The following is a 14,634-nucleotide window of genomic DNA, read 5'->3' as shown; positions in this document are numbered from 1 at the left end:
AATTACTCTGAATTTGTTGTCGGGGTTTTATAAAAACACCATTATCAGCTTTTCAAATGTCTTAACCGCCTGTACATCAGCAGTCATAATTAAACATTGTCCCAAAAACAAGCGGCCTCAAACTGCCTAAAATATCGTACTAATCAAACATTCCATGTTAAGTGGAAAGAAAATGGGATAAACTACAGCATTGAAATTAAAGCAATCTCACACTCACTTCATGAACAGTTCTGTCAAAATCTTTACTGATAACTCAGCTTGCACTTTTATTCCATAAGTGCCAGAGTCACATCTAGGAGCAATAGGTCGGCTTTGCGCTAGAGGACAAGCAAGGCTAAAAGTGATAAAAATTAGATAATACACAATAAACTTTCAAGTTCAATTAGTGATGAGGGAGCCAAAGTATCCTACATGGAAGCTATTGCACACTTTAAACATGATATTTGTACCTCACAAACTCACATGGTCTTTTAGAGTAAAGTAGATGCTCCTATAACGTATACCTCCTATAGCATAAATTCTAGAAAAAAGTCGGGCAATTTTGTGAAGTTTTTGCTTCGTACCGCGTAAAAAACTCCATATAACTTAAAGTGTATCATCGGGCGAGTTCTAAAGTTTGATTTGAGTGTTAGTCTGTCTCGCCACACCTGTGAGAAAAGAAAGCGACATACAGCGGTGTCAGAAAGTATTTGTCCACCTCAAACCTCATTGCCCATTTTAGGTAAATTTGTTGTAGTAGTCATGTAGAGGGATTGAACCCTGACAAACCATGCATCATTTAAAAGTAAATTAACATTAGATCTTGTTGACACCATCAGTAATAAAATTACGGTTAATCAGGGATCAATAATCATTTTTAAGCCAATCAATGTGAATCAGTGCTTATTAACTCATTTTCAAACGCAATATGACATTATTAATTTTCAAGTGGAATATTATCACAACAATAGAGATCCTGTTGGACAGCATGTGCAGCAAAGGTTTACAGTTTTGCTTGTTAAAAGAAAAACAGCTAGAGATCCCAGAATTCATACCAGCGTCAACATCAACCATGGATAAGAAATGTGTCAACGACCTCATCATTCGCCTGCATACGATGGGCAATCTGAGCAATAGAAAAATAGCGAAGAAGCTTAGAGTATTTCAATCTAAAGAAAATTAAGTGGTAAAGAAATGAATGCAGCATCAAACCACCAAAGATCTACCACGATCAAGGCGTTTGAAAAAACCAGCTGTCCAACATGATTGCTGGTTTCAGATTATGAACACTCAAGCGCTCGTGAGGCTTGTTCACAGCATGCCTAAGGCTGCAGAATGGTTATAGTCTGCAAAAGCTACCAGATAAGATATTAAAATGCAAAACAACCCCAATGGCTTTTTTCTGGGCCCATAACAGTACAAGACTGTTATTTTCAATTTAGAAAATAATTAAAGAAGAGATAATAACGAAATTTGCGATGACATATTTTCTGGTATGCAGTGTGAATTAGTAGGCAGCGGTTGATACAATAGAAGATATTTGGCAATTTTAAAATCTAGTTATTTCTATTTTTCAGCTCATTAGGATTGTTTTGATACAGGGTTTTATGTATGCAGTGCAAAATATTTCCAAATTATGATGAATTTATTGCAGTGCTACACTTACTTAAACAGGCAGACAAAGATTTTTTCCCAACACTGTACATAAAGCATTATACATATAATACATACAATTTCCATGACATTCTGACTCTTGTGATAATTTGTCTGAAGTGACAACGGAACAGAGAATAGGTACATATAGCAATGCAATTGTTGATAAATACTTTAAGGCTATTGGTCGGTGCATCTGAATGTCATGAGTTGGAGTTGCAATCTTGAGCTCTTAAGAACGAATAGATGACGAAAAGGTACAATCGCTTTTTTATAGTGAAACTATTTTTTCTTAGTCAATTGTTGTAAGTCGCTGTCGCGTCAAACTATGCGCTCTTCATCAAATTATTGTCAAATTACCACAATCATAGTCTATTAAACCAATGAGGTTGATCATGAAAAGTTGTCGATGAAAACCAATAATACAGTTAAGGCACCGCCAATACATTCAAAAGAATTTAAGTCGGATTCTCACATGAGCGAGTTTGGAAAGGTCCTGCAATGGTTTAGACAATTTACATGTATGTTAACATTCTTTTAATGAAAAATCCTTATCATGTAAATGTTCCTAGAACTGATCATCTCATTTTAGCAGCGCCTACTGTACAGTCATGTCTGATATGAGAGCAAAATGCATTCTGGGACAAAAGTTCGCAAATTAATTTTCTTAAAGTCCTATCTCAAAAATGTTTTTTATATAAATTAACTAAAGATAAATTATTGTGTTGCCATCCTCTAAAAAACTACCAATAAGAGATATTACAATGAAAAAATACATGATTTTATCTATTCATGCTCTATACCCATGCCCCAAGGCTACAAATACCTATGTAAAGGTTATGGTCTGCATTAAAATGTAGCAGTATTATGCACAACATAATTTTGAGTAGTGGCAGTATGCAGCAGTCCATACAGTAGCATACCGTATGGAGTTCTTACCTTTCAGAGAATCATAGCACTAATGATTGTGAGAGAGACCTGATGCAACACGCTTGGTACGCTACACTTTTGTGGCATCGCATAAACAAACTTAAAGTATAAATTTAATATAACTGAATTCAGCTTAATAAAAAATTCTTGAAAAAAACGTTCTGATCTTATATTAGAGCTAATTCTATTTTTTCTTCATTTTAATTTTTAAATCATCTCTTCCTGGCTGGAAACTTCTCGATTTGCTTATACTCTCATTTCCAGCCAACCTTTTTAAAACAAATCTGAAGCAGACCTGACGGGAAAACCAAGTGATGTAGTTTCCGTAACTGGCCTTTCGCATCTTTGAGCATTTAGTGATACATCAAAAACCACCTTGCAAGCTCGCATCTCTAATTTTCTAGAATTTCAAGGCGAAAGTGGGTAGTGAGATAGTGAATGGTACAGAATTTGTGTAAACATAAATTGCTTGAATTCTTAAACCTATTCATTGGTTATTGTTATATATATATATATATATATCAATATATTTATTTTGAAGGTTTGGGGTAGACTGACACAATCTTCTGAAGAATCAATTGATTTCCTATAGCCGGTTTGTGTATTGACTCGTGTTCGCTTCAAATTCTGTATCATTTACGATTTTGCTACCCATGAAAGTTTATTATAAGTTATGACTAATATGTTGAGAGTATATGGGAGGTCATTAAGTACAAAGCCCATCAAGTCAAGTAGTCAATGATGACTTACCAGCTGTTCAAAATTAGGTTGGGTACGTTTCTAATGACAGGGAAGAAGCGTTCAACTGACATTTATGATCTACTCATCGCCAAAATCTTCCGGAAGACAATGCAAGGAAGAGGACCTTGATGACCGCCCAGGCCTATATAGATGAAAGAACCGTGAGTCACCACCGGTTTGTATGTCAATGAATTTGATATAGAAATACATAAAGTGCTGGTCAAATGAAAAGCAATACACGAGATGTTATGGATGAATAGCTATGCAAATGGCTTTGTACTAACCCTTGGTATGAAATATTACCCAAGCCTGTGTCATTAGACAGCAACCACATTTGCTAGTTAAAGCTCTAATTTTCAAATAAATTAGACAATGCTATGTAAATACATGTAAGATTATATCATAGTTGTTAAATATAAATACAAACTTGTAAAAATCCATGATACGAAACCGAGTTTTAACCCGTTGATCCTTGCTCGATCTAATCAATGCGTGTCAGTAAACCTAGACAATATGTCCAGCAATCCGAAGTTATTAATTTTTTACCAAATATATCTAAACGTGCTAACAATGCAATGATATTTGGTGAAACAGCAGTACAAAAAGTCGGACAACCTACAGCAGATGTCATCAAACAGAAAAAAAAACAGTATGTCACCATTATTCGGGCTAAAACTATAAAAGTTCGCACGATTTTAAACACTCATTAAACATTTACAGATAATATTCATCCATAGCACGTTCATCATCATTTCATGACTCAAAATATACTGGAAATTTATATTTATTATCATAAAATTCCACATTTGTATCAGTAGTTATGATACCGCCTCTACACTTAGATAATTCTCACTTTTGCGCACTTTTCTGTGTGCAGTTTTTGCTAGTGCAAGGCTGTTTGTGCGCATCATTAGTTACGTTGCTCTACGCTTAGATAATTCTGTGAGCAAGCCTTGACCACAACTATGATTGATGCTCATAATAGCTATTTTATTCAAGACGTTCACAAGATCCGCATCAGTGATTATCGCACTGCTGAGTCATGAAATCTAGCACTGCCATTACAGGCTGTATTCTAGGTTATGTATTGCACGGATAACATCACTACTTATGATGGAACTGTTTGTAAGACTCGACTCAATCTGCAGACAATTTTTGTTTCGACCTTTGAGGTCTCTTCAGTGCAGCTCAGAGTTTGATCATTTCGTTATGTGAGTATACTTATTCTTTTTAGCCTTTCTTTCGTTGAATAAGTTTTTACTATTTTTTTACTAGTTACATTCTTTGTATGGTGCTTTTCTAGGCTATGTGTATATTAGAATGCTATCTTCATTCCTCGATGCGGCACAACAGTAAAGAGAATAAAGAGTGTTTGATGTATATCATATTTATTAATACAGCAATTGCAACAGAATATAATAACATATTGTCTATGTTGTAAATAAGAATACCCATGATTAGTATTGGGCATTGGCTACGCTTTGAATGATCAGAGGAATATCAATGATATTTAAACTGCTGGTGTTGATAACATTTCTGTACTTGTGTATTGTATAGCTATAGACGAAAGCATCATTTGCAAAAGTATCTCCATTATCGTCAAGAAGATTAATAATATGATCTAGAGTGAACCCCTTTGCCATATGCGTTAGAAAGAAGATACAATATTCTCCGCATACTGTAGAGAATGGAGTCTGAAGTGATTTGGCATTATATGTCCAGTCTATGCAATTAGCCAGTACATCTCCCACTTCGGGTAAATTGTAAGGTGGGTATCCATAGCTGTCAAAGTATATACCAGTTCTGTCTCTGTTTTTGATAAAACACACCCAATGTTCGCCTTTGTCTGTATGGGGTTTTGTGTTGATCACGGCGCATGATGGAAAGGTGAACTCTTCGTCAGGAATCTTGTCGATAGGGAATACTCCCCTAAAGTTTAGCTTGTCCATATCTCTATCAGCTTTGAGTACTTTGTATATTTGCTCCGTATTCATCGTGAGAAATTTGTCAAAACTTGTCGGTTTTTATCAATCTTGATCGCTGCATCGCTTTCAGCAAACACGATAATGTTGACTGGTTCGGTAAGAGCGCTGGCAAACTTTAACTCCAGTCTAATGCTTCCTTTCTTAAGTACGTGGTAGCAACCGGATTCGTCTTGATCTGGAGTAAGGTCAAAGGCTAACAGCGTATAACCTTGGTTAAAATCCGATCTATCAAAATCAACGCCACCGTTGTTAAATATGTGTCCTGTACTTTGTAGGAGCATGAAATAATTTCTCAGTGTTTCTCCATTAGTGAAGTTACTCACTAACGGTTTTTGTGGAACCATTTTTCCATCAATTAGTAGAGTGCAATAGCACAGGTTTTGATGAGTAAAATTGAACGGGTTTTTATCATACCCGCCTTCGAAAGCTTTAGAGGTTACAAAACCAATAACTATTCTTTTTGGAAGAATACCGCTAAATAGACTTTCTTCGTTCATAGACAGTGAGCCTGTGGATACATTATAGGTTTTCATATCAACCTTTCTAATGGGGTAAATAGCCGGTTGCATTTTTTTATCCATCAACTCGATGTGCTGCAACTGTATACCATTGTTTACCTTAACCTTTCTCACAAAAAACGATGCAGCAGTTATTTTTAATTTGTGAGTTGAGTTGTTTGCCCCCATCAAAACGAATTTATCAGAATTTCTGATGAGTTTTATTCTCATATCTACCCCGTTTAGTAGCAACCGCTTTTGGAGAAAAATATCCGAATGCAGTTTGCATATGAGGGGTACCGTTTTGCTTTCATCGGTAAATTCTCTTCTCGCGACTAACCCTGTATTAGCGTCAGCGATATCATCCATTTGGCCTGGTGTATCTTTTGAGTATAGACTCATAGTCAGTTGTGATTTTTTAGACTCATCGCTAAATGACAGCAAAGTCTCGAGATAAGCTCTGTAGTGGTACAGGTTTGATGACGATGTGATCAATGTATCATTTAGCCATACGTCTACTTGCTGGAACAAGCTGTGAGCTAACAGATTAACTGGACCTATCTGAGTTCCAGCATCGATGTCGGTTCCATCTTGCTTGGTAATTTTTACTTCTAAATACAAGTAACTAGAGTAAGGGTCTATGTAGTGGTTTGAGTCTCCCGAAATCATGAATTTGATTGGACTCGTATCATCTAAAGATGTGGTGGGTAAATACTCAGTGCTCCAACTATCTTCTAACGCAGCCATTGTTGGTGGAGTTGAAAATATATCTAGCTCTGGCTTAGCGGCTAAGCAGCTATGCTCGAATATAAGTGACATTTTTCTTTGTTAGGCGTTAAAGATATCTCTAGGTTCTGGTTTTTGCTTGAGTCTTCTACGCTTAACGGGTAGTGAAGAAGTGATTGTTGTTTTGCTTTGTCGTTTTCTTTTATTCTTTCGTTTAACCGACTTACCGCCAACTATATTGCTTACATTGTTTAGACCTTTAGCCAGTATATCATTACCAACGGCTTTCAAATTTGTTTTTAACGATGTTTTCACATTTTTGCCGGTCAAACCATCCTTAACAACATTTATACCGTGTTTTAGAGCAGTTTTTCCAATGCTAGAAGCCCCTTTTTTTATTATTGGTAGCGCGGCTTTTAGTAATCCGCCAAAGACTCCACCGAGACCATAGCCAACTTGCGTTTTAGATCCACTAAATATAGGTATTGAGCCTGAACCAGTTTGACTATAGAAATGTTTGTACGATTGTTCAGCGTGATTACAATCGAATGGTACGAGATGCATTCTGTAATTATTCATAAATAGGTAATACTCTTCTTATATCTAGTGTAACAATGACACGTCCGTCTTCGAATGGTACACGCTTTCCATAGTCAGTGTATATATAGATAGATATAGTGCTCACACTCTTTTTAGAAACGGGAACGTATTGGATCTTGTTGAAATTCGTAGATTGCATTTTCCAGTGACCTTCTTCTACGACGACTGATCGCAAAAGACGCGTTTCAACATCCCCGACAATGGTTTCAGATGCTATGTCGCAATAAACTAACAGTTCAAATATTGTATGAAGACGAACTACACTCGTTCCTTTTATAACCATGTAGTGATCATTTCCCTTTGTCGTTAATACTGGATTGTTGCTAATAGATGTTCCAAAACTTATAAAAGCTCTTTCCATCCCAATCAGATCACCCAGACTTTTTGAGTAAGTTATTCCCATATTTCTTCTAGCCACAGCTTTTATCAAGCCGCTACATTTTCTTGTTATATCGTTGTATTCGAACGAAACTACTTCTTCTTTGACATTTTCTGTTACGCTATCATTGAGCTGTTTGATTAAATCTGATGCTGACTCGTAATATCCATCGGGAATAGTTACTCTGTGATCAGTCCCATTTAATGAAATGGTTACATAAGCGTTTTTAACATTATGCCACGACTTGTAAAATGATATTTCATCTAGTCCAACTTCCCATCTTCCCTTTGCTAGGTCAATAGTTTGAGGTAATTTAACTGTATACTCTGCTATCGTATTGCTCGGAAAGTGTTTTAGAGAGGCGTTACTCGGTAGTACAACCCTCATCTTGCGAACAATGAGCGATTGACTCGAGAACATTAGTTCTTATAGTCTTTAATCAAATCTGATTTGTTTATGTATGAGTTGAAACTAGAATCATATCCTAACCATTTGATAAGATACTGTTTTTTTCCATTTACTTTTCGCTGACCCACAATCGATTCTATCTTGTATGTGTTGTCTTTAACTCTTATTTTTTGCAGTTCTGGCTCATACCACGTTCCAATGAGTTCATTGTTGTGGTCATCGCTGAGAGAATATACAGGTGGGCTGGTGCTATGCCTTTTGGAAATGGTAAAGATTTCTTCAGTCCAATTTGGTAAGTATGATTTAGCAAAAGTAGTGGCGTATTTAGATATTCTCACTTTATCACCGAGTTGAAATTTAAACTTTGGTTGGGTTTCTGTGATTGGCTTATCGGGATTATACATACTTTGCCATACCTTTTCTTGGTTAGCGTAATTTATATCATTAGGAGCTCTATTGTGAGCGCTGTGAACTGTAGAGTTGTATGACTCGATCAAATCTTGTAACACATCGATATACCTGTAGCTATTGGTATGAGTGAAATACCGATATATCTTTTGCTTTAACGTACGTATCAACCTCTCGACATAGCTAGCTTTGATTTCTTGGTTGGTGTAGGTGTAATGATGAATATTATATTTCTTGAATACATTTTGTGTGTAAGTGTTTAGAAACTCTGTACCTTTATCCGTTTGACAATATAATACATCTTCAATTTGACTTTGTAAAAATTTATCAATTGCTTTGCTAACTTCTAAACCAGACTTCGACTTTAGCGGAATACCATGCGCCTTTCTGCTAAAGACATCGATGATAAGCAATATGTATTTGTATCCATCATTGTACTTTGCAAACTGAGAAAAAATGGCTAGATCCAGTTGTATTAAATGATTGACACCCGTAACGATATAGCTTCTTCTTTTGAATTTTTTCCTAGCCGGTTTATGTAGAGTGTACGAATCAGTTTGTTGCAGCCATTTATCAACGTTTGCTGATGATACTTTGTTTTTTAAGGCAGCTTGTAGCTTTGTTCTTCCAGTAAATCCCGCTTTGTGCTTTGGGTTAAAGTATACATTTGATATATTAGTTTGCCTTCCGTTTTTGTTTTTTCGCATATTTTTTGCGATCGTGTGACTCCCAATTAGCAAGCCCTGCTTTCTTCTGCGAATCTCGATGATCGGAGTGAGACTTTATACTTTCATTTTCAGATACAACCGGATTTGATGGTAGTGGTATTTTGCTCTCACTCGTTAACAGAGATTTAGGAACATTGATTTCGGTCAGGAGTTGATGAAATCTATCCCATCCCGGTATGTCTTTCTTTAGCTGTCTTGGATTTACCGCCTTGTTTACCATATCTGAAATGTTACTGTTTGGAATTGGTTCGCCTTTGATGCTTACTTTACCATTATCAAAAACTTTCAGACTAGTGGTTTTTTTCAGTATAGACCACAAATTGTCAGCCTTGTTTTTATACGGTTTAGGTATTATTTCTATTGGGTTGTAAATACTCTCTTGGCTTTTATCGAGGTTATTTGTTTTGGAGACAGCGAGTTCTTTAGAGGGTTGAGAACTTTGACTCGATACGGATTGATACTGTAACAGTAAATTGTTGTACTTCTGAACTTTTTCATCAGTAGAGAGCGATGAATCATTAATTATTTCCATCATGTTTTTGTCTAAGCTCTCGATTTCTTTAGACAACAATGGCTTTGTTCTCTCCTTATAACCTTCTGTCAAATGTTTAATTTGGGAAGCGTCTACTAAATAAAATTTTTTTATATTTTTCACACTCATTGCTTTCGTTTTCCAAAAATACCACTCAATAACGGTGTAATCACTGACCCTAGCAGAGGGGCTAAAAGTGAACTCAAGAAACCACCTTTTTGAATCAGAGCTTTTTTAGTTTTTTTAACAGTTGATTTGTCAGCGATCTTTCTTATATGTTTTTTGTATTTTACTAATCGTTTTCTCTCTGTAGGTGTGAGCTTAATATTTCCTCGCAACAAATTGTGACAAATATCTGAAAAACAATCAATAAGTTGCGGTGATCCCTTTTCAATAATAGACTTTGCTGTACGTTTATCACAGCTCGCTAAACAGTGCAAGGTAGGAGCGAATCTTCTAAGTCTCTGACTCATGTTCTTGCTCGTTCACCACATATCGTGGTAATGACATAGCTTCATCTCTGCTAGTGTAAATATATGTTTTTTCATCAGGAAATATATTCGTTCTAACTCTCAATAGGTCGGGAGTTTCTTGCTTCAAATCTAAGAAGAGGTAGCCAAATGGTACCGATGTAGCATCATTAAAGGCTTCGATTAAGAAATTAGACTTTTTTCCATACATTTGCGTAGAAAGATACATGATTTGGTTTACATCTCTAGGATTTTTAAACATTACTAAATACGACGTGTTAAGTGACATAGTTCTCAAGTGTTTGCTGTTATGAAACATATTTTGAGTTATAAAGATAACGCTAGCATTTCTGTGGTGACTGTATTTTGTAAACATCATTTCTATGTTTTCACCGCATTCCGTTAAAAGATCATCATAAATAACCAAATTATTTATATTTCCATCTAAAGTAGCCGCATCAATGACGCCTCGATGAAATTCAACAGCTTTAAAGCACTCAGACTCATATAATGGTTGCCATTCACTATAACAATAATAAATTTTCTTGGGTGTAGGCAATATCATTTCTTTACGAAATCTTATCAATCTGGATATAAATGTAGATTTTCCCGCTCTACTAGGACCAGCAATTATAGCGGAAAAACTATGTTCTAGCTGTAATGTCATGACTATCGTAAATTATGAACAATATCAATTATAATTGTGATGGGTTTTACCAAGTTCACACAACTGACCATTTCGAGTTGGTGTACGGTAATATATACAAGAGGTTTAAAGGAATGCTGATAGGTTGCCTCCATGATCTTGCTTTCTAGAGAACCCCAAGGATTTTTTTAGTTCATTGATTACATGTTTTACGGCAAAGAATTCTCCTCTGTCAATGTATAGTTTTCCATATCGAACTGCTATGTAGAGTATAATCAATATACGATTATGTTCTACACTAGGGTTTTTCAACTCGGATGCTACTCCCTGAAAGGCTGCAAAGCCTTGATTGTTATACATTTCAAGAGCTATACTTTGTAGATCTCGTCGTATATCTTTACTCCACATTCGTTGTTGTTCATAAAGTGAATATATTGTAGAGTTGACTTCGTGAGTAGCGAAGTGCTTGTTATAATACCGTGACAATCGAAACCATACAAAGTTATAGAGATTACTATATATTTGTCCATGAGAAATTGCAACATCCATAACTGATGGTTACTGAAAGAATGTCAGCTAAATACTAAACATCATAGAATATGAAGTAAGCTTATATACAGCTAGCAAACCAGTGCTTTACAACTTCGTTGGCAAAGTGGTTACATCATCAGCGCATACAACCCTCTTGCCATACATGTAGTTTAGCCCTTTTCTATGCTGAGTATATGTAAACATCGAATTGTTTTTAGAACGGATTCCCTTGTTAGTTCCCATGCCAATTTTACGAGCTAACAGAACATCCATATAATCTTCTTTCTTAAGTTCAGTGTGCCTCTTACTGATACCTTTTGAGCTGTACTTTGGTTGCTTCCCAAAACAGTAGTAGGACTTACTGCACAACGCGATGATGCCTTCAGACACATTTTCTAAATGAAAGAGACCAGCTTGTCTAAGATAATACTTCGCTGCCTGAGTACAGCATTGTTGTGATTGCCAGCATTGACCCGCAAAGACTGCTTTAAAAAAGTCATCTTTGTGGTCATGGCAATATTCTCGAGATAGCCAATTTTCGCACTCATCTATGAATTCACCTCGTTTGCTTTTTTATAACTGCCAAGTAAAATGTGTCCTCGCTTAAGCTCATGTAGAGTGAATCAGTGTCACATTGAATAAGACAAAAGTCTTCAAAAGAGATAAACTTGAGTAGGAAATCATAGTAGAAACGTAGCAAATGCAACTTTCCATATTCTAGTACAAAAAATCCTATTTGAACTGGTATGTTCAACCGAACAACACGTTTTGCTTTCTCTACTTCAATAATTTTGTCTTCATCTATTTGTTGTAGATCTCGGAATTGCTGATTGTTTATCAGTCTACCCGCGGTGATATCATCTGCTTCATGAAATGATACATCTGTATGTGTCTCAATGTTGGTGAGTGTTCTGCCATAGGCGCTGTTGCCTACAATTTGTAAATATAATATTGGGTCTATGCATATAAATCATTTTTACAATTACTTTATGCTATACCATGTACAAATGCTTTGTAATATATCGATTCATTCTCTTACCTATTAGTTTGCAGTTGTCGGAGATGATCTTCTTTGTGGGATCAACATCTCCTTCTCGACGCGCTTCCATAACTTCTTGTCCAAATCGAGTAAAGCATTTCGATGGTTTATACTGGATCACTTGATACACTTTTGTGCACTTTATATTGTGATTCAAGTACCATCTCAGTAGAGGTGTTGCCAATAGAATCTTTTTAGCGAAATAACTGTTTAGCAGCGTTTTCATTGGTCGTTTTAACAGATTATGCTTCTCAGCAAACTCTCTCATGTGATCTCCAATATCATCTCTAGACAAAAATGCATGCTTGGTAATAGGCTGAAACTCAGAAAATATCTCTTTATATCGATCTGGAACGCAAATATCGACTTCAGCTATACCGAACATCTCACCATTCTCTATCTCTTTCAGTATTTGCTCTTCCGTTAGTCTGTATCGGCTATCAACTGAAATGCGTAGCTCCTTACAAAACTTTGCTATTTCTGGATTCTCCACTTTCATCCTGTCAAATGTACATTCCCATACATGATAAACCGTGTATCCTAAATCCACAAAGTATTTTAGATGTTTATACACTTTAGATCTGTTTTCTTTGTCTTTGCGTTTGTTTTTTTGTATTCCAACAGGCGCGCGTTGGCACATGTGGCTGTGGTACCAGCATCCGCTGTAGTTTAGCACTATTTCTTCACCTTTTTCCGATACGCCGTATCCATCTACTGGGATATTTAATCCTCCGATTCTTTTTTCTGTACCATTGAACTGGTGTTGTAATCGTATATTAAGCTGCTTGCTCATCCATTCGATCCACTCAGTGGCTTTTTCACCCGTTGTATGGCTTTTTTCTATTTTAAAGTTCGTTTCTCTCCGGCGTCTAACGAAAGCGCCTGTGGGCATATCGCATAATGCTAGGTTGTGCAGGTACATTGAGGTGCAATCCCAACCCATGCAGGCTAGTGTACGTTTACCTCTACCAGCAAAGTATTCGCTTTTGATTTTGGTTTTTCCACGCTCTTGATAACGATTGAACACGAGGCTGAGACCTCCTCTTATGTTTCTGCGTAGTAAATGATACAGATCACTGAATCTATTTCCGAACATGAATATGGGAGCCTCTGGATCTTTCAGTTGAAATAAATATCGAATTGAAAGTCCTGGAATTGAAATTGCTGACTTGAAGTCTAAGTTTCGACTCTTGAAGAATTCATTTTGTCTTTCAATAGCTGTGACTAGCGGAGTTACATCGGCTTCATTGTAGTAAATCAGAAGATCGCGCAATGTGGTCATCTTTTCTTTGGTCCAGACATTCTTGCAGAGCTCATATTCTTCATCTGATATATGTTTTCTTTTCAGTTCACTGTAAAACTCTTCCTTCTTTGGAAAGTCTGTGCGTTTTAGTACTTCCATCGATGTAAATCGTTCATATATCCAATGAAACTTTCCACTATCTACCTCCATAGCTTTTAGATAATCACTTAGAGATATGCCCTCTGGCAAAAAATTGGCAATGTCCAGAAATCGTAGCTTTTTTGTCTGTATCATCATATACTTGTTGGCTTTTTTAATAACGATATCAATTTCTGTGCGAGTCTCTAGTAAATATCGAATGATGTGCTTCTTCATTAGTGGAATATCAAAAGATTTGCTCTGAAAACCGAAACACATCAAATCTCTTAGATATTTGTCTAATTCTTCTTCTAGATTGTCATATCGTAGTTCTATTCCGCTTACACCAATTCCATCCATTGCGCGGAACTCTCTTTCGATGGCTAACATTTTAACTTTTTCAAGTTTATCAAATATGTCTCTGTAACGCAGGTGTAATCTGTCATAGCAAATGTCAGAAAGCATTTCTAGATACATCATCATGTTTTTGACTACTGAATACTCATCATCTTCGTCATTAAGAAATGTTTGTGGAGTCTTATAACCGGCGATGTTAGAACATACAGATACTGATGCTAGTTTATGCTCCGCTACATATTGTATGGTTTTTGTAGGTTTTGGCAACTTGGTAGTATCGAGATAGCTTTCGCAATCAAAGACGGCTATATACGGGTAGTGTTTTCGACTTTCATCTACATGAATTCCAATGTCATTGAGCTTGTCAAATATAGTTTTTGGGGGTGAGTATGCGCCTGAAGGATATATCAGTTTCGTTTGTCCAGAACATCCACGCGTATGACTGTTTAGCAATCGAAGTGAAGTTAGCAGTTTTGAGCAAAATGTACATTTGTAGGATTTCGTGTATTGGCGTAAATCCGATATCCAGCAAAAATGCTGGTCCTGGAGATGTAAATTGAGCTTTTCCCTGTAATTGCTTTGCGATCGATAAACTATCGTAGCAGAGAGAGAGTTTTCAGTTCCTTCCATTTTGAAGACATTTA

General features: G+C 36.3%; 3 protein-coding genes and 1 long non-coding RNA gene across 5 annotated transcripts in view; 1 reads left to right on the top strand and 3 right to left on the bottom strand.

The window, feature by feature from the left end:
- LOC137400858 (uncharacterized) overlaps positions 1-14,634 on the top strand; it is a 259,198-nt gene that overhangs the window by 104,040 nt on the left and 140,524 nt on the right. The gene's annotated exons all lie outside the window — the stretch shown is intronic.
- LOC137400049 (uncharacterized) overlaps positions 1-14,634 on the bottom strand; it is a 34,574-nt gene that overhangs the window by 8,940 nt on the left and 11,000 nt on the right. Inside the window, exons 2-3 of one of the 2 annotated variants that reach the window (XR_010979207.1) lie at positions 3,313-3,445; positions 218-334 (exon numbers count right to left, since the gene is read on the bottom strand). This is a non-coding gene — a long non-coding RNA (uncharacterized lncRNA). The remainder of the gene's footprint in view (positions 1-217; positions 335-3,312; positions 3,446-14,634) is intronic. The other variant, XR_010979208.1, reaches the window with a different exon arrangement.
- On the bottom strand, positions 5,294-6,604 carry LOC137399636 (uncharacterized protein F54H12.2-like). Its single transcript, XM_068085816.1, has one exon. The coding sequence runs from the start codon at positions 6,602-6,604 to the stop codon at positions 5,294-5,296; it is 1,311 nt and encodes a 436-aa protein (XP_067941917.1).
- On the bottom strand, positions 11,622-14,239 carry LOC137399449 (uncharacterized). The gene is made up of 2 exons (XM_068085570.1): positions 12,253-14,239; positions 11,622-12,143 (listed from the first exon to the last, which is right to left on the bottom strand). Exons 1-2 carry the CDS (start codon positions 14,114-14,116, stop codon positions 11,770-11,772), a joined length of 2,238 nt encoding a protein of 745 aa, XP_067941671.1. The 5' UTR covers positions 14,117-14,239; the 3' UTR covers positions 11,622-11,769.

The sequence above is a fragment of the Watersipora subatra genome, chromosome 7 (genome assembly GCF_963576615.1).
Source record: "Watersipora subatra chromosome 7, tzWatSuba1.1, whole genome shotgun sequence".
Classification (NCBI taxonomy): Eukaryota; Metazoa; Bryozoa; class Gymnolaemata; order Cheilostomatida; family Watersiporidae; genus Watersipora; species Watersipora subatra.
The sequence above is the reverse complement of the archived record's forward strand: the minus strand, read 5'-3'. Positions and strand labels throughout refer to the sequence as shown.